This window comes from Egretta garzetta, unplaced genomic scaffold (genome assembly GCF_000687185.1).
Source record: "Egretta garzetta isolate BGI_Z169 unplaced genomic scaffold, ASM68718v1 scaffold548, whole genome shotgun sequence".
Taxonomy (NCBI): Eukaryota; Metazoa; Chordata; class Aves; order Pelecaniformes; family Ardeidae; genus Egretta; species Egretta garzetta.
The window spans coordinates 32,826-57,231 of NW_009260502.1; the positions used below are offsets into that span (position 1 = coordinate 32,826).

The 24,406-nt window shown below is 39.6% G+C and overlaps 1 protein-coding gene across 1 annotated transcript in view; it reads right to left on the bottom strand.

Moving 5' to 3' along the window:
- The window catches only part of LOC104131379 (sodium leak channel non-selective protein-like), a gene marked incomplete at its 3' end in the record, with an annotated part of 47,706 nt that overhangs the window by 8,848 nt on the left and 14,452 nt on the right, over positions 1–24,406 (bottom strand). The window contains exons 3-5 of the mRNA XM_009644539.1: positions 15,849–15,932; positions 14,113–14,252; positions 13,154–13,282 (exon numbers count right to left, since the gene is read on the bottom strand). Coding sequence (XP_009642834.1) covers positions 13,154–13,282; positions 14,113–14,252; positions 15,849–15,932 — 353 coding nt within the window. The remainder of the gene's footprint in view (positions 1–13,153; positions 13,283–14,112; positions 14,253–15,848; positions 15,933–24,406) is intronic.

Sequence of the window (24,406 nt, forward strand, 5' to 3'; positions counted from 1 at the left end):
ATAGTGTTGAGCAGGGCTCAGTAGGCATGGGCCAGGCCCCAGCACATTGTGGTGATTTGTGTCTCTCTGGAGTTGCCAGGGTGACAGCATACTTTTTCAAATACTTTACTAGTTTTTCAGGATTCTGTACTTGTTCAGGGGTGAAGTTTCAAAATACTGGAGTTGCCACTGTCCTAGGTACTTGCCCACATTATCCCACATACCCTGCCACTCATAACTATCCAGCCTTGGGGCAGATCTTGGGATGATATTCTTAAATTGCTTATTAACTTTAGACAAAACCAAAACAATATTCCCAAGAAGTACCCATAGGTGTATCTTAACTACCTAAGGATGTTCAAGATACTGAAAAGTTGTAATGAAGCAGGAAACATCACAGAAGAAGGTAGCAAAGGTGCCATTTCTGTACTTCCTCCATAAAAAACCTCTCAAGAGGAAGAGGTATAATTGCAAATTGTCTCCATAAGGTGGTACGCAAAGTACAGTAGTGGCTTCAGTACAAACCCCAAATACCAGATTAAGCTCAAGGCTAGTGTTTTAATAACAAATCTCTCAGGCAAAAAATCACTAATCACTGTAGGGCACAGCAAACTGCATAAAACAACACTGATCTTTAACATGTACAGCGAAAAAAAAGAGCATGGTGGCAGATCAGATAAACTGATATTGAACACAGATGAATCAATATTGTGACCAGCAACTGTTAACAGATATAAATTCCTTAATACACTCTGTTATTATCTCAAACCATTTGTGCCCCATATTGGGTGCCAAAAAGGACTGTTGTGGTTCAACCCCAGCTGGCAACTAAGCAGCACATAGCTGCGCACTCACTCCCACCCCCCACAGTGGGATGGGAGAGAGAATCGGAAAAGTAAAAGTGAGAAAACTCATGGGTTGAGATAAGCACAGTTTAATAATTGAAATAAAATTAATCACAACAACAGTAATAATAATATTAATAATAGATTATTCAAAGCAAGTGATGCACAATGCGATTGACCAACACCCAGCCCATCCCCAAGCAGCGATCGCTGCCCCCCAGCCAACTCCCCCCTGTTTATATGCTGAGCATGACATCATATGGTCTGGAATAGCCCTTTGGCCAGTTGGGGTCAGCTGTCCTGGCTGTGCCCCCTCCCAGCTTCTTGTGCACCTGGCAGAGCAGGGGAAGCTGAAAAGTCCTTGACTGGTGTAAGCACTGCTCAGCAACAACTAAACCATCAGTGTGTTATCAACATTCTTCTCATACTAAATCCAAAACACAGCACTATGCCAGCTACTAGGAAGAAAACTCTATCCCAGCTGAAACCAGGACAAAAGCACATGCTAAATGGGCTGAAAACTGATTAACTGACATGTCAGAAAAATACTTGCCAGTGAAATGATCATCATGAACTACTGTAATCAATGAGGGAGAAACAGGTATAAAGTCATGGACGGAAACATAAAAAACAACGAGGACAAGGCAGTCTGACAAGTTATCAGGATTATTTGGTTACCTGGATCAAACAAAAAGGAAAAAAAAAGTGCTTTAATACAGCCAAATGAGAAGTTATAGAGTTAGGATCACTGAAATAAAACCTTATGGCCTATGGAATAAAAGGGACAAAAGAGTATTGAAATACTATATTATAGAATATAGATGCTATGTAAGAGTCTGAGATGAGGTGATGTAATAGAGCATCCTCTCTTATTTGTCCCAATAACATCATGGCAAGAAAAAGCCAGTACTTGCCCAGACTGTACAAGCAGAACAATAATGAATTAATGTCCGTCTCTGTATGGCACTCATACAAATTATGATTAATATTAGGTACAGGGGTTTTGTTCTTTTTTTAAGAAATATTTGAAAAATTGAGGAAATCATGCAAAACCATGAAAATGAGAACACTGGCAAACACGCTTTGCAGTCAGACTTAAAGAGCTAAATAATGCTAGTTTATTAAAAAGCATATTGAAAGGTGCTTCAATTGTGTGTAAGTGGATTCCCACAGAGGAAATACTGGGAATTAGGGTTCTGTGTAATCTAGCATAAAAAAGTATAACAAGAATAGAAAGGTAACAGTTGAAGCCAGACAAATTAAGACTATGAATTAGGAACATACTAACAGCAAACCAGGTTTTGGTATAAACAAAAAGTTCCCTTGCTTATGAATTGTTCTGCCAACTAATTGAGAATAGGTCCATACCTAGGAGACATGCTGGAGTCTGACACAAGCTATCAGGTTTCACAGAGGGGAAATAAAATGCAGTCTGTCTAGATGATCTGATTGTTTCTTTTCACTCTAAATTCAATATATACATACCGTAATATTTTACTACTGCTAATATCTCATCTTTCAGTATATTTGCCCCAAGGTACGTAGATTTTTATATCTTATCATCCTGTTCAGATCTTTTATTCATTGATTATATGTTTTTGACAGTTTTCACAGTCCTCTAGTGTCTAATCTTGAGCCTTTGTGGACAGAACTTGGAGATTCTTACTTTTTTGGTCAATTTTTCAAGAAGAAAATTGTTCACATGTTTATTCAACAAGTAAAGAAAAGTACTTGTTTTACTCCCTTTCTCCTCCCACCCATATTCAGTAATAAGGCATGATTAAATCAGACTGCCTATTATATGAGGCAGTAATATTAAGTAAAGTTTGATTTGATTTTGACTGTAGCTTTGTTTTCATTTCATACATGACCTAAGTTAGGGTCTACAAAATGTGCCTTTGATGTTCCTTCTATTCCTGTTCACTGCACAGGAATTTAGAAGAGATTCAAATTAAATCACCAACCTTATCTCACATTTCAGGATGCAAAAATTCAAAGACCCAGCATCTCTTAGCTGAATCACTAGAAGGAGCTGCACAATAAAAGGCTGCAGCTCTGCTCTCCTGACTTTTCCCACCTCATTTTCGGCAATGAACACAGAGAGAGAGAAACACATCTCAAGAGGTTCGGAGGTCAATGGGTTCAGCCACATTCCAGAAGCACCCCTCTCTCTCTGCTAGCCAGAGAGGGAATTCAAGGCATTTAGGTTCCTAACACAGGTGCTAACATCAAAACCAGATGGCTCTCTTCTCATAGCAGATCACTTATGTTACATAAAGCCAATGCTGTCATTGCCCAAGTGAAAACAGGATTGTTGTGGCTACTTAACAGTTTTGACAATCTATCAGTTTGATCACTAGTTACTGGCATTAGAGGAAACTAAATTCAAATCACTTTGTCGTTGCCCTTCAGAGTAACAAAGCCACCGAAGTTAACCACAGAAAAATGAGTAAAAGAAGAAATCTTTCCTACAGGCAGGGTCGTAATGTACATCCAGGCACTAGAAAGCAAAGCTCAAAGAAGAAAATTTTCAGACGTTCCAGTATGGATTTGTTCTTGAAGTAGCATGCATTAACAGTACTATTTTGAGATTTTATCAAATGCCACATGGCATAATAACTATATGACAGGCTATTTCTTTGACTGCCATGATCAGTCATGAGGGAGCTGAATTCAAATAGCAATTGCAAGATATGTATGCTAATGTAAGACTTGCTTCACAGGAATCAAAACAACATGAATTAATGGCATTTGCGCAATGAAGGAGGCTGTCGCTATAAGTGCTAATACATAGGAAATAAACAGGAAGAGTTAAAAACAAATCTAGCTAGCTTGCATGAATCTGCATCTCACCAAGGTGTACCAAATTAGACTTATTTAAAAGCTGAAGTGATCTCATACCTATAGCACCTATCACAATCCAATAAAGTATTTCCTTAGAGAATGTAAAAGAGAGAGCGGAAAACGCCTCCATTCTCTTTTAAATTAAAAGGACATGAACTGAAATATATAAAACAATCTAAGCTGAAGGCTGGATCCATTTTGATTTTAAAGTATGTTCAGGATCACTTCAAAAAACTAAGTCTGCATGGATTAAATATAGAAAAATACCTTCTGAATAGCTGTCTACCAACTATAGCGAAAACATAAGGTCTGTAAACTGCACTGTAGGATTTGAAAGTCATAAAGCCTGACATTCAGCTGGGGTTCACTTTCACCAAAGCTCACAAGGACTTTTGGGCCCATCACCCACAACAGCAGAGTTAGCTACAACTACTGAGCAGGGGAGGTTTCCCTGGCTCTCTTCGGACCACTGCACCATGCAGTTTTATTTCAACAAACTTTCTGCTTAGACAGAAGACAGAGTAATCCTCAGCATCATAAAAGAATACTGCCCTGAGTGCAAATCTGAACTACATGCAAAACAAATTCCTTCCTAAAGCTTGTGTTGCAAACTGTCAAGGGCCATGCATAGGATGCCTTCATCGAATGCATTTATGCAGGCCATTTACTGATGTAACATCTGAAGTGACAGGAGATGCAACTCTTAGCACTAACACTTAGAAAAGGGCTGCAATCACTGAGCTCCTAATAAAAAAAATTCAGCATCATCCAGCTAGCTCGAAATAAAAACTATTTAGCATTTGATGACTGGCCATTTGACTTCCATGAAAGCTCTCACTTTACCTAGGAGAAAGCAGCTTAATCTCTCCATTTTATAACATGACTGGTACACAAGGTGGACAGGAATGCTTACTGCAAGAACTGGATCGCTGCTTTCATCTGGCGAAAGGGCTTCACTGACAGGGCATTACAGAGAACAGTAACATTAAAATATGCAGCTGCAGACCTCCAGTAAGGTAAAATAATTTTGTCAATATGGGATCTCAAATGTTGCTGGGGCTCCAAGAAACATGAATGTAAAAGCCCAAATTGGTGTAGCCTTCAAGCCTACAGGCTACATCCAGCTCAAGAGAGAAAACTAAATGAACCATTGACAGTCCATAACCAAAGCTTTTTCTTCAAATACCAGCTGAAGAGCCCTTCTCATTAACCTGCTAGGTAGAAGGTGTACAAGAAGTTGGTCTGGATTGTAGTTTTAATACTGCCCCTAGGCAATGGTCATAATGATCAAGAAAAGAGGCAGGCAGCATAAAAGCTCAAGGTGTAATAGGTAATAACTCTTGTTCCTGCTGCCTTGGCAGGCACCCCAGATAAGGAGAAAGTGTGAGGAGGCTGCACCTTTGAGGTAAGCTAGGAGGGCAGGGATGAAGGCAAGGAGCTGGAGGGGAGAGGGTGGGTAGTAAACCATGAATCTGTGAAGGAAGCTGGGCAAATTAGGCATCAGTGATCCCCGCAGAGCCCAGCAGAACCTGTTACAGCAGGGACAGAAGGGTGGCCAGTATTGTAGGCACTGGAAAAGAGGGAATGGGGTGAATTTGGGTTGAGTACAAACAGTGTGGTTCACTGAGTATAAAGGCAGCTGATGAGCCTGTTCTATGCTAAGGAGATATAGAGTGATGCTGGATTTGGGGGCTTTTCTGGAAATTTATTTAAAACTGCTATCTTGTATGAGAGTGAGAGGGCAGGGGACTGGGGGACTGACTAGGCTGGAAAAGCAGTGGTGGGGAAAGATTGAGTGGAAACACATTTTACGTTACTTGTAAACCAAAAATGAGCAACACTGAAAGTAAGAAGTATGTTTCGGTGAGAGAACTGGACATGCCATGTGGGGGTAGTATGAAAAATGAAGTTGTAACATTCAAGAAAATGCTCTCACCCCCAACTCCAAAGTTTAGTTATACACAAAGAGAAAACAACAAGAAGCAGCAAGCCACTCTCTCACCTCTGCCCTCACACACAATAGTTCCACTCCTGCATCCAATCCTCCCCACTTCCAGTGTGGCCCCCTTTAAAAGAGCGGTAGCAAAGGCAAACAGCATTTTGAATCCTGAAGGTAATGATACCTGGCTTTTGTTATGTCAAGAAGGACCACGTACAATCATAGAAAAATAAGGTTGGATATGAACCCTCAACAGGACATTAAATACAGTTCCCTGCCCCAGACTATTTCTACCTTTCCCAAGAGAAGTTCCCACAGCCTGTTCTAAAGATCCCCAGTGGGGAAATTCAGAACCTCTACAAGGAATGGACTCCAGTGCAGCCTTATGCCTACCATTACAAAGTTTTATTCCTGATACCCTATCTAATCTGAAATTTTCTTCCTGAAATTCAATACAAGTACTTCTTATCCTAGTAGTAATACAGAAAGAGACCCTGAAATTTTCTTCCTGAAATACTAGGATACTTCTTATCCTAGTAGTAATACAGAAAGAGACCAGATGCCTTTTCTCCATGCAACAGTTTTTATCCTCTCAAAACCTGCTACTTGTCCACTACTTCCTCTCAGTTGAGCTAAAAAACTGCGAAATGCTCCTTATCAGCTCTACCCTATAGATCTAAGATTGTTCCCTTTTCACCTCCTGTAGACTCTCTCCAAATTATGCCTATATGTTGTCTGATACTACAATTTATACATTTTTACAAGAGCACAATCCTGTTGATCTCTGTTTCTCCATTATGCTCCCAAATCACTTTATGAAGAACTAACTCCTAAACAGTCATTCACAATGCTGTATTTGTACAGCTCATTTTTCCTAAGGGCGGTATATTGTCCCTGCTGGCTTTTAATTTCTTCATAGCATGTCTTCAATTTGTCAAGATCATTTTCATTCTAATCTTGCCTTCCAAAATGTTTGCAGTCCCTCCCAACCTGATGTCATCCTCAGTGCAATAAGTATATTCTATCTGCCATCATCCAGGATGTTAATGAAACCTCCAAATAGCACAAGACAGACTTCTGTGGATCCTCTCTCTTTCCATTCTGACAAAGAGTCACTAATATCAACTTTCTGAGCATGTTTTTCAAGCCATTTTGCACTTATTCTGTGATTATTTTCACCTTAACCATGTTTCTTCTGCCAGCTTACAAAAATCTCCTGTGAGACTGTTACAAAGCCTTCCTAAAATGAAGATATATGACATCCACTCTTCTCTCCAATTCACATGGTTGTTACCCTGCCATAGATAATTATATTGGTTTGACATGGTTTATTCTTGACAAATCTGTATTAGCTGCTACTCAATTCCTTGTTATTTTTCAGCTGCTCACAAATTTTTGTTTATTCACTACAGAATTCTTCCAGGGATAGAAATTAAGTTTACCTGGCTTTTATTTCCCTGTCTTTAAACCCTTCCTCCTTTTTAAACTTCTTCTGTTTTCCTGCCTTCCAGTTCCTCACCCACCCTCCACAAGTTCTTGGAAATAATAAAATAGCTGAGATGATAGCTTCAGTCTGCTCATAAGTATCTCAGGATGAATACTCCAGCATTTCCAAGATCTTTTTGAATTGCAGTCATCCAAAGGGCTGGGACAGGAATCAAATTTAGACATCACGTCCAGCTTCCAGAAAGCAGTACAAAACTGAAAATAGTCACCTGGTTTTCAAAACAACATGTGACATAGATCACTCATGGAAACAAAGCTGAAGCCTCTTTCAGAACTTCTTTCTTACTATTTCCTGTAATTGCTTGCACATCCACAAGTGACTCTTCCTCACAGTGTTTCCAGGCTCAGTGATAACTGCTGTCTAACCTGTGAATGTCAGGACATCCACAGACTTCCCCATTCCTTTTCTGGCTTTCTCTTGCGATATAAAAACTTTTCCACCTTCCTTTCTATTCAAGAACGCACCTAATTGCCCACCTGGCAGATTCAGTGGACAGCATTCCTACAATCCTGTTTTTCTAGTGATGTCTGGCCTTTCCCTCAGTTTTGTGATATACTGGAGGATGTCCTCAATTGTGGCATCCTGGCTACTGCACGTTTCCTGTGGAAAGTTCAGTACTCCCCAGGTCTTAATTTTGTACAGTGATTATAAGGTAAAAATCTTGTGGATAAATATGGAACTTTTTGGAGTTGTGGTAGTTGTAGAGATGTGGCAGTGATGTTATTCAAATTCTTGTATTTATAGTCAGCCAATTTCACCCTAGTCTATAAAATTCACTCCAGCTTACTCAGAAAGAGTATTTGCTAGCCAGAGAAGGAGAGGAATCCCATAAAGGTTGGCAGACTGAGTAGAAGTTCAATAAACTTTGATGTCTTCACTCAGGCAAAGAATTGTGTAGACCTGAATGGCTCCAAATCTTAATACAGGTAAGCATGTGTCATTACTGAGACACCAAGTGCCGAGGATATTGGGTTCCAATCACTCTACTGTAGATCTTCATTAAAAGGTCACCTTCTTGCTCAAAATGGAGCTAGGCAAACAAAAACACTGGAAAGCTTGTGTGAAATGAATCAACAGCCCAATTGTTTTGGATAACTGTCTATGTAGCAGTTCTAGGCAAAATCAGGATTTCTGCTCAAAAATCACATGATTCCTGAAAGTGAGAAGAGTCCACTCCTGTAGAGTGCTTCCCTTGGGCACCAATACCGGCCATCACCTCAGCACTCTCTTCCATCCTTTTGATAGGATCCCACTTGCATTAAATGACTTCCCTTTTAGTCTGATACTGTATTTTTCTTGATTTCGGTTGGGGTATAAACAACATCAGGCCTGGAAAAATAAGATTTCTTCTATTTCTCTTCTCCCTGAGGAGTTTATACTAGAGACATATCACCATGAACAGAGATTGTGAATAAATTCCAAAGGCAGTACTAAAGCAGTTCTGGTTGTTCAACCATCATCAATAAATTAATGTGTCCCGTTAAAGAAGTCCTGTTACATTGATTTTTCAAGCTTGGTCTTTGATCTCTTCCCTTTCTCAGAAATCCAATTACTCATTCGTATTTTCCCACTGCTGATGTGAGACAGTATCTCGAATCCCTTTTGTTCTTTTTAATCATGTTTATTTCCTGTATTAGATGTTGTGGTGAACTTTCAGCTCCAGAATCTTTGAAGCTGTTTTCTGACATTTTCATGACCTATACATAGACAGATGGAAAGATGACCAAGAACCTCTTAGATCTTTCTATTACTTGGTAATTATTTTTCTTATCTATTTTCCTGGGCAGGTCCTACTTTAAACAAGATACCTTGCAAAGAAGGATTTTAAATTGACTGCCATGGTGACAAGGCAGACAGGTCTACAGAAATACTCAATCTATATCCTATTGAAAGTGTTAAAAAAAGGCCCTTAAAGAATGGCTTTGGAAGAAGAAATAGAGAAGTACTACATTTTATGGCAGTTAGCCATATTAGCCTTCTTTGTTTTGATGAGGGAAGGCTTTCTTTCCCCTAGCTCCTGTGCAGGCTGCGAATTACGGAAGAAAAATTTACTGTTGTGGAATAAATATAATCAAATCATGCAGTATGAAGTATTTCTGGGTAGTCAAAAATGACTTGGTAATGAAAATAAATAAAACAGTGGCTAGTGTGTGCAGATATATGAAATACTCTAACAGAGCCAAAGCAATGGTTTGGAAATAATTTCCTTCTCCTGTCCTTGTGGAAATACCTTATGTATACTGGAGGTGCCCAAGAATAAATCACAGTAGATTTGGGAACACAACCTATTGTTGGGTCACAACAACGCCATGCAATGCCACAGGCTTGGGGAAGATTGTCTAGAAAGCTGCCCAGCAGAAAAGGACCTGCGGGTGCTGGTTGACAGCCGACTGAATATGAGCCAGCAGTGTGCCCTGGTGGCCAAGAAGGCCAACAGCATCCTGGCTTGTATAAGGAATAGTGTGGTCAGCAGGAGAAGGGAAGTGATCGTGTCCCTATACGCAGCACTGGTGAGGTCGCACCTCAAATACTGTGTTCAGTTTTGGGCCTCTCACCACAGGGAAGATGTTGCATTGCTGGAACATGTCCAGAGGAGAGCAACAAAGTGAGGAGTCCGGAGCACAAGTCTCATGAGGAGCGGCTGAGGGAACTGGGGTTGTTCAGCCTGGAAAAAAGGAGGCTGAGGGGAGACCTCATCGCCCTCTACAGCTACCTGAAAGGAGGGTATAGTGAGGTGGGTGTTGGTCTCTTCTCCCAGGTAAGGGGCCGTAGGACGAGGAGAAATGGCCTCAAGTTGCACCAAAGGAGGTTTGGATTGGACATCAGGAAGAATTTCTTCACCAAAAGGGTTGTCAAGCAATGGAATAGGCTGCCCAGAGAAGTGGTTTGAGTCCCCATCCCTTGTATTTTTTCACTTCTTTGAAATCAATCTCAGATATAACAAAATAACCTGTCAAACTTCTTATAATGTGTGATATTATCTAGATAATTGGATTATATATACATTATATTCCAACCATACTGTGTGTCTTTCAAGCAACTTAAGAAGTTTCATACTAAGGAAATCCATGTAACATACCACTTACTGGCAGAAAAAGGATATACTGGTGGAGAAATCATAAGTTGTAACAGCATAGTTGTAAAAAGTTAAGGAATAATCACAAAGGAATACTGAGTGAGAAAATTGTCTAGGAAGAAGACAAAAAAAGTCTGGCAAAATAAAGAAGATTATAAGAATGAGGGAAAAATATTTATCAGCAAACAACAAAAAAACCCCTTTTCATCCTTTGGAAGGAAATCAGACTTTACTGATTTCACAGATGGAACAAAAAACTCAGACTGCAGTTAGCTCACTTTAGTATTTCTGTTTGTCAGAGTTAACATTATTAAATGACTGAGGAGGTGGAGAGACGGGAGGTCAGGCAGTGTGGGCGTCAAGAAGGATGGAAAGATAAAAGAACTTGCTGCAGTCAAAGAGGCAATGAGCATCTGACGAGGCTACCCTTTCAAATAAAAAAATACAAGATTTTAAGATGCCGTTTTCAAAAGACACTTGCCTCTCTTATAATAATAATTTAGAAAGCAATAGACTTTAAAAGAGTGATTTCTAAAATTTCTGAAATAAATGAAGTCTTGACCTCAATAAAAAGACTCTACCCTTGCTGCTTGCCATAGAATTCTGCATAATATGAGGCGAATCACCTAAAATTAAAGTTCTCACAGGTGGCCTCATATTAGATGCTTTTAGTTTTCTTAATCTTGACGTGGGAGCCTGGGATCTGGTTTGCAGAAATACTGGGTATTTACAGCTGTGGCTCATTACAGACTCTGAAGTTATTTAAGGCCAAGTACAGCCAACTTCGGCCACTCTCCACTGCCTAGAATAGAATCACCTGAGACAGACAGACTGACAGACTTAACTTCTGAGAGAAATGTTTAATCCTTATTATAAAGTTGAGAAATTGAACCTCAAAGACAAAAGTAAGATTTGTCCAGGCAATTTCTGTGCTTTTGTGCTCTACTACATCTCAGCTAAAAAACTCTCCTGGATTTGGAAGTAGCACATGACCTCATATATATATTGTTCTTTGTGTGAGCACTGTTCATTTGTTAGAATAAATGAAGCAGCACTTCTAGGGAAAAAGTGTTTTTCATTGTAGCTGTAGTCCTCATATACAACCATGAGAGCCATTTAAAGTTACAATTCTGGTTTGGAGATGGCAAAAATTATTAATTCCTTTCTGAAGGTGCCTATCCTAGGTACCTAAAAAGTAACTTAAATTAGATTTCTAATTTTTAAACAACTAAAAATATATACACTTGATGATACTGAATGAAAAAGGAGTTAAGGCTAGATGATCCACCTCAAGTCTAAAATTTCCTTAATTCTGCACGCTTGACTTTTCCAACTTTAATCCTTTTTAGACAAGTTTTTGGTTTTATGTTTTTATGTACTGGATATTTGACCCTTTTAACCTATTTGTGTAATTCAGCTGTTCAATAACCTAAAATTGAGGTGTTTCCATAAACTTTCTGTTTTTAAATAATACAGTTTTCAGAGAGCAACCCATGCAGAAGAAATTAGACAACATTTTTATGGGCGAACTTGAAGTTATAACTTAACTTCCCATACTGCAAACATTATTATGTCCCACTTCATCTTCTGCTGATTTCAGGGAAAAGCTGTATTAAGTGACACAAGCAATTATATGATGCCCAATTTTCCCTGTGTTGTCTATTCCACTTTTTGTTTTTCCAAACAACATATGTAAATCACAGAATCACAGATCTTCTCATTACCGCAAACAAATTTTTCACAAAGATTTTTTTCTCCCCATGTAAAAACACCTTTGCTATAAAGACTTTCTCTTAAAAAAAGAGGAAAAGTCACAATGAAATATCTGATTTCCAGTGGAGGTGAAGATCAGCCCCATATTTTACTATAGTATTGATTAAATATATATGAAAATATCCCAAAGTCCATTCTTTTATTTAACAAAATACCATATAATGTCTAGCATATTCTCAAATAATTTTGTAACCTTTTTTGTATCTGACACTTTTAATAACGCCATTTTATATTTGACAGTTTATAGGCACTAGTTTAGATAAATCTTTTAACACGGAGTTTTGTGATAATCATACTTTTTCTTCAGCACAGTGGCAGATTAAGCTGTGTTTTCCTTTCTCATAATGTCTACTCGATTTATTTTACGTTCTGACAGATTCAATACAGGAATAAAAAGATCCAATTCTGACTAAAGCAAAGGCTACAACTCCAGAGCTAACACTTCCCTATCCAAAGAAACAGGGACAAAATGAAGAAATAGATGTAATAGAATCTCACAATATAATGGTGGTCGAGCATACAGTCAGGCCCTCAAATCAACAGGACATGTAAGCGTACAGCTATCTGTGAATTTATGAGCCATCCCAGTGACAAGAGGGTACGCTGTACTTCAAGTTAATCTTGTGTTTAAGTATGTGCTGAATCAAAAACATGATGTATACTTGATCACGACTGTAAAGTATTAATCATATTAATAATATTTTCCAAAGCTAGGTTAAAAAAGGGTCTTTAAACCTGAGCATCAGGTCCCAGTGACCTCCTAATCCAGAAAGGATGTGAGATTCTAGCGGTAGTTCTGCCCTATACTTTAGGCCTGGCCCCACACCTAGATGTTCTGGGAAAATATAGAAAAATACAGCAAAAGCTGATGAATCATCAGTGATCCGAATCAGCTGCAAGTGGCAATGCTCCTCTTAAAGCCTCCTCTCTCACCCCCTCACACATAGACACAGTCACTCATGCCCCAACTCAGACTGCAGCCCAATGCCATAATTTGTAATATCTCTGTTGCAGTTAAAATTTGTATTTTTTGTAATTCCTAACATTTTTGTTTCCCCAATTTATCTTAGTGTATTTTGGTGGACTACTTTTAAACTATTAAGTCCAATTTACATCCACTGACACGAACTACAATTATACATATGCACTGAAAGAACAGCCCCACGTCATGCCTGCACAGGCTAACTCACCCTCGCTGCGTGTCGTCGGTCACGCAATGGTACGTAAAAGTTCCAAACATCTGCACTCCCAGGATCCCATACAGGAGGAGAAAGAACAGAAGGAAAATTGAAACACTCCAAATTTGCTCTCCAGAACGCCTGGCAAAAAGATAAATGTGACACTGAAGGCACAGGCAAAGTGAAGCCTCCTCTGAAAAGCTCCAGAATAGAATATATGCTCACACAGAGAAAGTGGTATTTCATCCTTCAGAACATTTGCCCTTAAAACTGATCTCTCACTCCATGCAGAGATAGAAAATGGAGCCACATTTTTTTTCTAAACCCGTAAGTTAGGGTAATCAAACCAGCTGTAAACCACAAAGGGTGGAACAAAAAAACCCACCCAAACAAAATGTGTAACATCTGGCTTTTGTAAAATATTATCTAATGACTTATACAGACAAGATACGATGATGAAGTAAAGTTGATACCAAATAAAGACCAGAAAACTCACAATCCCGTTACATGTTTTTTGCCATTACATGCTGTATCAAACATACTTGTGTGCTTGCTTGCACGTAAGCATCTCTGTACATATACCAATACATGTACACTCATAACTGTAATGATTAGGGCATGTGCTCATGTATTTTTATTTATGAATATTATCCTACTGAGAGAGTTCACCTTGGTTATTAAGTGCCCATATTAATGGAACAGGATTTACTGCCATTGGTTGAAAATCGCTGGCCACAGTTATTAGCAAAATGCTTTCAGATTTATATAAATATTTGACAGTTTTGATAATTTTCTAGGAAACTTGATGACTCCTTAAATATGGAAAATAGCAAGATTATTTTGGCCAGAACTAAAATTCAGGAAGAAAATGCCCATTCAGCATGAAAGGTCATTCTCTGAGCTACAAAGTCAGCCTTCTAAGTCAAAACTGATTTTTTCTGTGTTGTTCTTCAGATCACAGCCTTACTTACTTCAAGATATTTGTTATCCTAGTTCTTGGCAGCTCAAAGCGAAAATATATCCGGAATGCTCGAATCATAATGAGTGGTCGAGGAATCCGTAACATGCCCCAAGGTGACATCTGGTCGACTATTTCAGCAATTTCAAACACCTACAACCAAAAGAATCAGGAGGTTTTCTTGATGGCCCTGTCCTTTTCCTATACTCATTTACAGAACTTTTAAAACTATGAACACTATACATGATTTTTATTTTCATTTTCAATCTTCTCTTGGTTTATTTTATGGTTCATTTTAACCATGTTTTTTAAAAGAAAAGTCTTAATAAATCCTTTAATCCATTTCTAAGTTATCCTAATGAAATTCCAAAAATATACTCTGCCTATGTTCATAATGCTTCTGTCTCAACTCAAGAAGACTGTGCGAGCTTCTGTCAGCTGCCTGCTTCTGTGCTAGTCCTACCCCACAAGTTTCCCACAACTTCATTAAAAGTGAGTAATCTACATTTCCAAATATGAAAATCAGTATCTGTTAATGTGGCACACTATTAAGGTTTTTACTACAATATAAAAGTACATATATACAGATCAGCTGCAACATGCGTATAAATTCTCCATTTAATTCCAAGTGCATGAAAAAACTGTATGTGTTCTTCTCTTAGACTCCACTTAGGACACAAATTTCAGCCAAGACAGAGCACAGGGAACCATTTCCTTAATAAATAGGTTAGGCACGCCATAAAGACTATTTAGCTTAATGATTGGGTGAAAATATCTTGTTTTAATCCCTGTCTCTCACTGAGAGCAACTGCTTAATTAAATATTTGCTCAAAATACTAAGAAAATGGAGGGGGAACCTGGTAACACATAAAATGGTAATGTATGGTGCTTATCTGTAATAATCAACCTTCACTCTACAGGCGTACATGATGTACCAAAATTTCCCTCATGTATAAAGCAGGAAATTACAATGTATCTTAAATTTGTCAGAAGTGGATAAGTTATGCCTAAATTCAATAACTACAGAACTTTTACAGTCCTTACACTATTGCAGGCCCAGTCTCACAGTCTTCAACCTGTTCTTACCCCAAAAAATGGATACGGTTAAGGACTGATTGGTTTGCAGGCCACAATTTGACCTGTACCTTAATGCTCTACGCTTCTTTGCAACGTGTCCAAGTTCTATTCTTTATGAAAATGTATCAAATTGTTTCCAAATATATTTATTATTATTTTTTTTCCATTGTGCTTTAACTTGAATTTTGGAAAAGGTTTTGTTAGGTGTGGGTCATATTATATGAAACCCCTCCATTCACCATGTCAAGAAGCCTACAGCATGGCAAACATCTACCATTGGAATCACTCTCCCTTTAGTTGCCTAAGCTGGTCACTGTGCATCCTACAAGACTCAATGGAAGGAGGTGAGCCCAATTGTCATAGGGAGTAAGAGATGAATGGCTCTCTGGAGATCCTTCTCTTTCGTTTTGACTATGTAGAAGGTTTATGGTAACAAGCTTCAGATTAATGTCTAACTTCTCAATAAAAAAAATTAAACAAGATAAATTCCACTATTACTGTAGATATACTGCAATGTGCAATTATGGAGCTATTGAATTCAGCACAGTTTTTTAAAAACAATTTGACCCATGTACAGCTATACTTTCACAACTTGTAATTACTTGGTTGTGTTTTTCTATATTTTTCACAATTAAGGAACTATTCACTGAAAAAGGTAAGTGAAATAATTACCTGTAAAACCAGCGACACCCAAAGACAAAAGACCATGAATCCATCAAACACACACCAACGATCCTTTACATAGGAGCTATCACCCTACAAGAGAGAGGAAAGCTAAGAGGTAAATTGTTTTACTGTCAGGATTTACAAATATCATAAACAAAAGTTGTTAGAAGAAGGAAAAGTCTTCTCTGTACCACTTCAAAAATGCCACTTTTGAAAGACTCCAAAAGCCTAGTATCTGAGCTAGAATATACTAGAAACATATAAACACATTGTCTGGGTGAATAAATGGTAGCTTCATTCTTATGTGGTACTTCTCAGCTTGTGTCAAAAAGAACTCATAAGAAGCCCTATTATTTACACTTTGATGTAAATGAAAAAACACTCAAAAATGAACATTGGACTCACTTTTCCACTGTATTGCCTATTAAAAATACTTGCACAGAAAGGTAAGTGTAAAATGCTAGCAATCCAGTATTGTGCTATTCAACTACTTCAATATTGTTCAACAGCTTCAATTAAATCAGTATCATTTACATTAATTTTTTCATCAGTTTTCAATCATTTTTCATGCTCTAGAAAAGTCTTGCCATTTCCAAAACACTAGACAGTTAACCACCATCTCACCACAGTGTAGACTTTCAAGTTTCTTTGGACATTTCCTGACCAACTATTTACCATCTCAAAATGGCAATTCATTCTTTAGACTTCATTAATAACAGGTATGGTGAACTTTTCAACATCGATGTTATTGACACTCCATTAATTGTCCAGCACAATGACTCAGAGCATACCTTTGCACTACTGAACAAAGAAAACTCAGGAAGAAAACTGAGCACTGGACCCTTGAACACCCATACACCTTCCTACCTGTTCTCTGGCTCTGCTTTAGACTTCTTCAGCTAGCTTGCTAAAATAACACCTGAGCATGGTTTTGGTGATAGCCCAATCCAGAGATCACTCCTAAAAGACTGCATCCAAGCTCAGTTTCCTCCACACTCCACTATTCTTGACCAGTGCTCCAGTTTGCATGCTTAGATATCCTGATGTCTCACAATGACTTGCAACACAGGCCCTCTGCTGCAAGCTATAAAAAACACTTCTTTGATGGGCTGCTAATGCCTGACACTTCACTTTAACCACCGAACTGAAAAAAAATCTACAATTATTAGGTAGATTATGGCTGAGAGTTAGATAGTTCCATGTACCACATGGAGCACAGAAGGAGTTAGGAACCAAATGCATACAGATAGATGCAGCTTGTTGAAAGGGAGACTAGACACGACCACCGAAGGAAAGTGGATATCCTAGTTTCGGGTTGCATAGCAGTAAAAACATGCAGAGACATTGGCAGTATATCTCAGGGCACGTAAACACCCCTTTCCAAATGAGGTTTCTCCTAAGAGATTGAACATACCCTCCCCTGCGTTATACATTATCTGGTTCCTTTTCTCCCTTTAGCGTTCTTCCAAATACAAACTACAGTGTTTGACATCCATCTTTTGCAGGTATAATTGGGGAAAAAATTATCATCAGGTCTCAAGAATCCTGAAGACATTACTGGACTTTGGCCTGTTACCTGATTCCTGGCTTGGTACACATTGTTTCTTGTCTCAGTAATAGTTATTTCAGTCAATCTGTACTTGTTTTTAAATGTCTCAGCATTTTCATTGATTCTAAAAGCACAGACAAGATGTTTTGTTTTAATCTAATATTTTCTATGACATACGCTATCCTAAAAATGATTTATTGTTCCTTGCAGTAGGTGACAGCAAGATATATTGCATAGAGAAAAAATATGTTTTTTTTTAAAAAGTTTTATTTCAGTTGAAAATATTCTTCAGGGCAGAAATAAACAAAGTAAGGATATAAGGAAAATACAGCAAGTGATTTTCAAATCAGAAATAAAGGGCAGACAACTTCAATGCTATTTTCAGACGGAGGATTTTCTAACACATAAGGATGTTAAAGTTCTCCTCCATCCATGAACTAAGAGGCACAAGACTGCAAGTCAGGGAAGCAACAGAATAGGAACTTTTGCATCATAATTTTAGCCTGTTCTTCCTGAAGAAAGTAGACTTAGCTCCCTAAGTAACATCTGAGCTAAACAGAAACTCTTCACTCAGGGCCAAGCAAACTCAGCTGTTTCTGCGCTTACGTTCAGTAACTGTGAAGCAGATACATGTGATTTCTCTGCGGAGATCAGCTACCAACACCCTCAATTTCTTACCCCTCTCTCCTCTCCCCATGTTCCCTCTTAGCGAACAAATCTCTAGTGAGATTTGTATCAACATGCAACTTGAGTCCTTTGATTGTGGCTCTGAACAAAGATACTGATTGGTCTTTCTCTCCCTGAAGAACTCTTTGAAACTTACTTCTCTTCTCTTAAGCACCTTTTGTCTAAAGCAAAAAGTTTTCCCTGAGTGATGCTGTACAGACCTGAGCATAAATTCGTGCAGGAGTTCCTGTATTCACCCTCCTCTGAATAACCCGTCAAGTACTCACATCTTTTTTTAGAAATTGCTTTTTCTCTCCACAATGCATGTGGCATGATTGAAACCGCTCTGCTGTTTTCTCCTTACAAAGGAAGGTGTCGTGACCCTTTCCAGCCCTCTCACCAGTCAGGCTGCTCCACCACCTCACTTCTCCCACTGTCACATCCAGCCAGCTTCCCCCGCCACATCCTCCCTGTCAGGGATGCTTTCAGTGGATCACCCACAGAAACTTTGGGCACCTAAATTACATCTGTAGAAACTATTAATTTGGGGGGAGGTTCTGGCCCTTTCTGCTTTGCATGTAAGGAGGCTTTGGCTAAATCCTTTTCATGTTTGTCATTTGGCTGGCAGCGGAGGTGGTGGGGAATCTTTAATGCATTTATACTGTGTATTGGCATATGGGATGTTATTTGGTGCTGGAAGCATTTTTAATGCAGGACTGTGCCCTGCTTAATGTGAAAATCAGAAAATACTTTTTAGTATGAATCTTGATATTGACTTCTAGTGCTGCTTCCATGAAAAACCTAATTCTGATTAAACACAGGCTAACACTCACATATTAATAGCAATGAACAGTGAGTTTCATTCACATCTGAAAAAAGCCTTGGGCTGAAATTCCACACTCATGGTCAATGGCAGCCTGTTCTTAGACTTGGAAAAGAATAGAGATACATGAAATTTAAATATATTGGGTGACATCTTACCTAAAACAGCTGAAGTCTTTCACTGTGTTAATCCCTCACTCCTTTTTCATCATGTCTGCTGAAATTTGAGAATTATTGATGAGGTTTGTTTCTGCATCTTTCTGTGAATGCACTATCACAGACCATTTACATTATGGTTTATAAGTCTTTGAAATGTGATCTGAACACTTGCAAAAGATGAAGGATCAGTACTGTAGACTAGAAGCCTCATGCTGAGACTAATCCAAACCTCTGAAAGTCAATAAAGTTCCTGACTCCCTACAGTGGACAGTGGATCCTTTAATGTGCACAGCAAGTCCTGAAAGCTTCTCCAGCAACATGACTTACAGTCTATCTAGACAACAAAATCATTTGCTTCTGACAGAACAGTGGATGCCAGTCAACTTACACAGTCCATGACTGCAGGCTTGGGACAGCCTTTGGAAGGCTTTTGTGCAGTAAGCCATACCCTCACTTAATGTCTCTTCCAGGCAAACTAATCATAGAATCATTTAGGTTGGAAAAGACCTTTAAGATCACCAAGTCCAACCATTAACCTAACACTGCCATTCCACCACTAAACCATCTCCCTAAGCACCACATCTGCCCATCTTTTAAATACCTCCAGGGATGGGGACTCAAACCACTTCTCTGGGCAGCCTATTCCATTGCTTGACAACCCTTTTGGTGAAGAAATTCTTCCTGATGTCCAATCCAAACCTCATTTGGTGCAACTTGAGGCCATTTCTCCTCGTCCTACGGCCCCTTACCTGGGAGAAGAGACCAACACCCACCTCACTATACCCTCCTTTCAGGTAGCTGTAGAGGGCGATGAGGTCTCCCCTCAGCCTCCTTTTTTCCAGGCTGAACAACCCCAGTTCCCTCAGCCGCTCCTCATGAGACTTGTGCTCCGGACTCCTCACTTTGTTGCTCTCCTCTGGACATGTTCCAGCAATGCAACATCTTCCCTGTGGTGAGAGGCCCAAAACTGAACACAGTATTTGAGGTGCGACCTCACCAGTGCTGCGTATAGGGACACGATCACTTCCCTTCTCCTGCTGACCACACTATTCCTTATACAAGCCAGGATGCTGTTGGCCTTCTTGGCCACCAGGGCACACTGCTGGCTCATATTCAGTCGGCTGTCAACCAGCACCCGCAGGTCCTTTTCTGCTGGGCAGCTTTCCAGACACTCTTCCCCAAGCCTGTGGCATTGCATGGCGTTGTTGTGATCCAAGTGCAGGACCTGGCACTTGGCCTTGTTGAATCTCATACAATTGGCCTCAGCCCATCGATCCAGCCTGTCCAGGTCCCTCAGCAAATCCCTCCTCCCCTTGAGCAGATAACACTCACGCCCAATTTGATGTAATCCGCAAACTTACTGAGGGTGCACTCAATCCCCTCATGCAGATCATTGATAAAGATGTTAAACAGAACTGGCCCCAAAACTGAGCCCTGGGGAACACCACTTGTGACCAGCTGCCAACTGGATTTAACTCTGTTCACCACAGCTAAGGGGCACTGCTCAAACTCAGTGGACTAGCAAACTAACTGGTATTAAACACAAAGCATTTTAATATACATAAAAAATCTGAAGTCCAAAGCTGCAATACTACTTAGCTGTTAGATGGATCACTCTTTTCCTTTTTAATTAGAGGCCCATTCATTATTTTGTAATACCCTTCCTAGTCTCCCCAATTTCTTCTAATATGCTTCCATCTTTTCCCTCAGTTTTTATTTACAGGTCAGCATCACTTTTAGGCTAGTACACAACCATGGAAATGGCTTTCTTGCTAAACCACACATGTGGAATGGATCAAAAGTCTGCCTCTCTTGTGCAGATGCTAATCTGAATTAACCCGTAACTTGACATCTGAAAAGAATGGACAAGCTTGACAAACAGTCTATAATTAAAATATTCTCCTCCCTATAAGAACTTAATTTTCTACAGCAATGTTTCCGTAACTAAGGAAGAATATCTCAAGTTCAATATAAGATCTTAGTGTTTCTTTACCTATTCAAAAATAGGACCAACAAATAAATCTCCTTTCTCCCTACATTCTCCTTATTTCACTAGTTCTTGCCTAATTTTAGAACCATTACATTAACTGAATACAATGTATTAGCTCATATCTTCATTTTCGTTTTCACATGCAATACTAAGAACCAGATGCCAGAAGATACGCTTTCTCAACTGTAACCAGCACATGAAAGATAAAACACCAATTGCCAGTATTAGGTGCCCTAAATAGTCGTTACACAAATTCACAGAAAAAAACCCCCACAATTTTCTAAGACCAAACTCATTTGAAATGTGAGCCAATACAAAATACAGACAGAACCACGGACAGAAGTAATAACACCTGAGGTAGTCACTCCATGAGAGCCATTACAGTTTAACTTACACCAGAAGGGAAGACTAGCCAGACTGTAATTTTTTAATATGAGTTTATTCCATTATCAACCTTGCTGAAAACAAAATACTCTATGAAATCAACATCTGAATTGCATAAAGTGATCTCCTGGAAGATTGATTATGTCTTCTAATTTTGTTAAGCAATTTCAGTATCTCATTGGTAAGGCAGACAGCTTAGCTGGATGATAGCATAGTCATCTCCTAGGGTTTCTGCCCTGCTTATCTCTTAACATCTCAGGAACACCTCAGGATGGACAGCAAATCCCTGCAAGTGAAAAGCCTCCTCTGCCTCCCCTGCTTGCCTTCAGGAATTTATCTTTCTCCTCATCCCTGACTACAACCTGTTCTCTGAATCCTTCCCTCTAGTCTCTGTCCAGCCGCCTCTGTGGGAAAGCTAAATAAAAGAAGAGATATGACATTTGCTCTGAGTAATCAGACTTATCACCTGTCTGTTATGTCCTAATAAACCCTAGTCTCCCACATTTCCTCACAGTCTCTGATGAACAGGACAACTGAGAGATGGTACAAATGCAAAGAGAGCAGCAAGCTCAGTAACAACAAGCTACTTTGCTATTCCATCATGGCCACTGGATCCTGCATGTGGTGGTGGTAAATAAAGCACATGAACAACTCCAGTAAATTCTTCAGATTACCCTGTGGGCTACTTTGTGCGCCACTACAAGTAAGCATTAAGGGGTGGAGGCTGACATTTACTGGCATTTTAGGAGCAGCATAAATGCACAGGAGGAAATAGAAGGAACACAGGGAATGAGAATTCGGGACTATCATCTTTTCCCCCTCCACTATGCTCATTGTAACATCAGAAGAGCAAGCCTGAAGAGAGGGCACAGCTGAGTTAGGGAAACAAGACTGACCCTCCCTCCCCCATTCCCTTATTCCACACAGACACCGCAGGGCTCAGAGGTGGGAGTGGGACAGAAAATGAAATCAGAGCTCAAGCGAGCACCTTGCCTAACCGCCCTCCTCTCTGCAAATGCAGATAAAGATATGTATAGGCACACAGAGGGTATGCATCTCCTACCTGGTCACATGTATGCATACATCCCTTAAGTCTCTGGCTCAACTTCAAACTTTCCCTATTACCTTAAAAACCTGCAGTTTACAGGTCTGTTTAGGAGCAGAACTATGTAGACAATCCAGCCCAGCCCCCAGTCTGTCAAATACTTTCAACATTTTCCTCAGACAGAAAAGAGAATGAAGAGATACAGCCTAATCAAGAATCGTGGAATCATAGAATCGTTTAGGTTGCAAAAGACCCTTAATATCATCAAGTCCAACCATTAACCTACCACTGTGAAGTCCACCACTAAGAAGAAAAGCTGCCTCTGACTTCTGTTCTCAATTCTCTCTTCTGTCCCCCCAAACTAAAACTGTTTCTCAAATGTGCTCATGTGTAACCCCCAGTATCAATACAGGCTGGGGGAAGAAAGGATCGAGAGCAGCCCTGCCGAGAGGGACTTGGGGGTACTGATGGATGAAAAGCTAGACATGAGCCGGCAATGTGCGCTGGCAGCCCAGAAGGCCAACCGTACTCTGGGCTGCATCAGGAGAAGCGTGGCCAGCAGGTCGAGGGAGGTGATTCTGCCCCTCTACTCAGCTCTGGTGAGACCTCACCTGGAGTACTGCGTCCAGCTCTGGAGCCCTCAGCACAAGAAGGACATGGAACTGTTGGAACGGGTCCAGAGGAGGGCTACAAAAATGATCCGAGGGCTGGAGCACCTCTCCTATGAGGACAGGCTGAGAGAGTTGGGCTTGTTCAGTCTGGAGAAAAGGAGGCTACGGGGAGACCTGATTGCGGCCTAGAGAGGTAGCGGAGGCCCCATCCCTGGGAACATTCAAGGCCAGGTTGGATGGGGCTCTGAGCAATCTGATCTAGTTAGCAGTGTCCCTGCTCACTGCAGGGGGGTTGGACTAGATGACCACTAGTGGTCCCTTCCAACCCTAAACATTCTATGATTCTATGATTTGTCCTTCTACAGAGCTTTGCAACTCCTCAGCTGCCCTTGGGACCCAATGCAGCAGGACCTCAGACAGACAATTCTCAGCCACACTACCTACTTAAAAGTCCATCTTCTACTCTGCATGACATAAAAAAAATCCAACCTGAAGCATTTTATTACACAACAACCAGCAAATTATATACTAGCCGTCTTTTAATGCAAAGTATTTCTGTAACCATAAAATGATGATTCATGCAGGAAACAAAGGAAATTGTGGATTGCTCAGTTAAGACCATGTTAATAACCAAAGAAAAGCTGGCATGTGTTAAAATGGGTGGTCACCTCTAAGTTAGCCCCTCTGCAACAGTGATAATATCACTTCAAAATGAACCAACTTTTTTCTTTGTTTTAAAGTCTATATTTGGGGAAAAAAAGAAACAAGAAGCAGGGAGTAGGGAGGGTGACAACACAGCTTCTTATTTCTCCCTGTCTTCTTTTTCTCATAAAGCATCTTCATTCACAGTGAAGGAACATATTTAAAATGTATTCACGTAACAGCAATTGATTTGTAACAGCCAGTGGAATTGGAAGTGCTGTGTGAAGCTAAATGGTTATAGTGGGTGTAATATCACTTTATCATTGCTGAGTTAAACAAGTTCAATTTGTAACTACTCATGTACTAAACTGCTCCATCATCAGATGCTTCCAAGTAACACATTACATAGTGCATAATTTATCTTTGTCATAACATGTAATATAATATTTATGGTAATCCTGTAGTCTATGCTAGAAAAACATTGGAAAAATCACTTGATGTTCCAGCACACAAAACAGTTACTCTATTTATAATTCAAAAAATGAAACACAGCTCTTGCTGGCCCTTTGGATTAGAGGGTCACTCCATGCATGTTACAGATACAGAACACACACAGTTCCAATCTATTATTACAAAAAAAGCTATAATCACTACAGAACCACTATTTCATCGTTTGCAATAATTAAAAAAAAAACA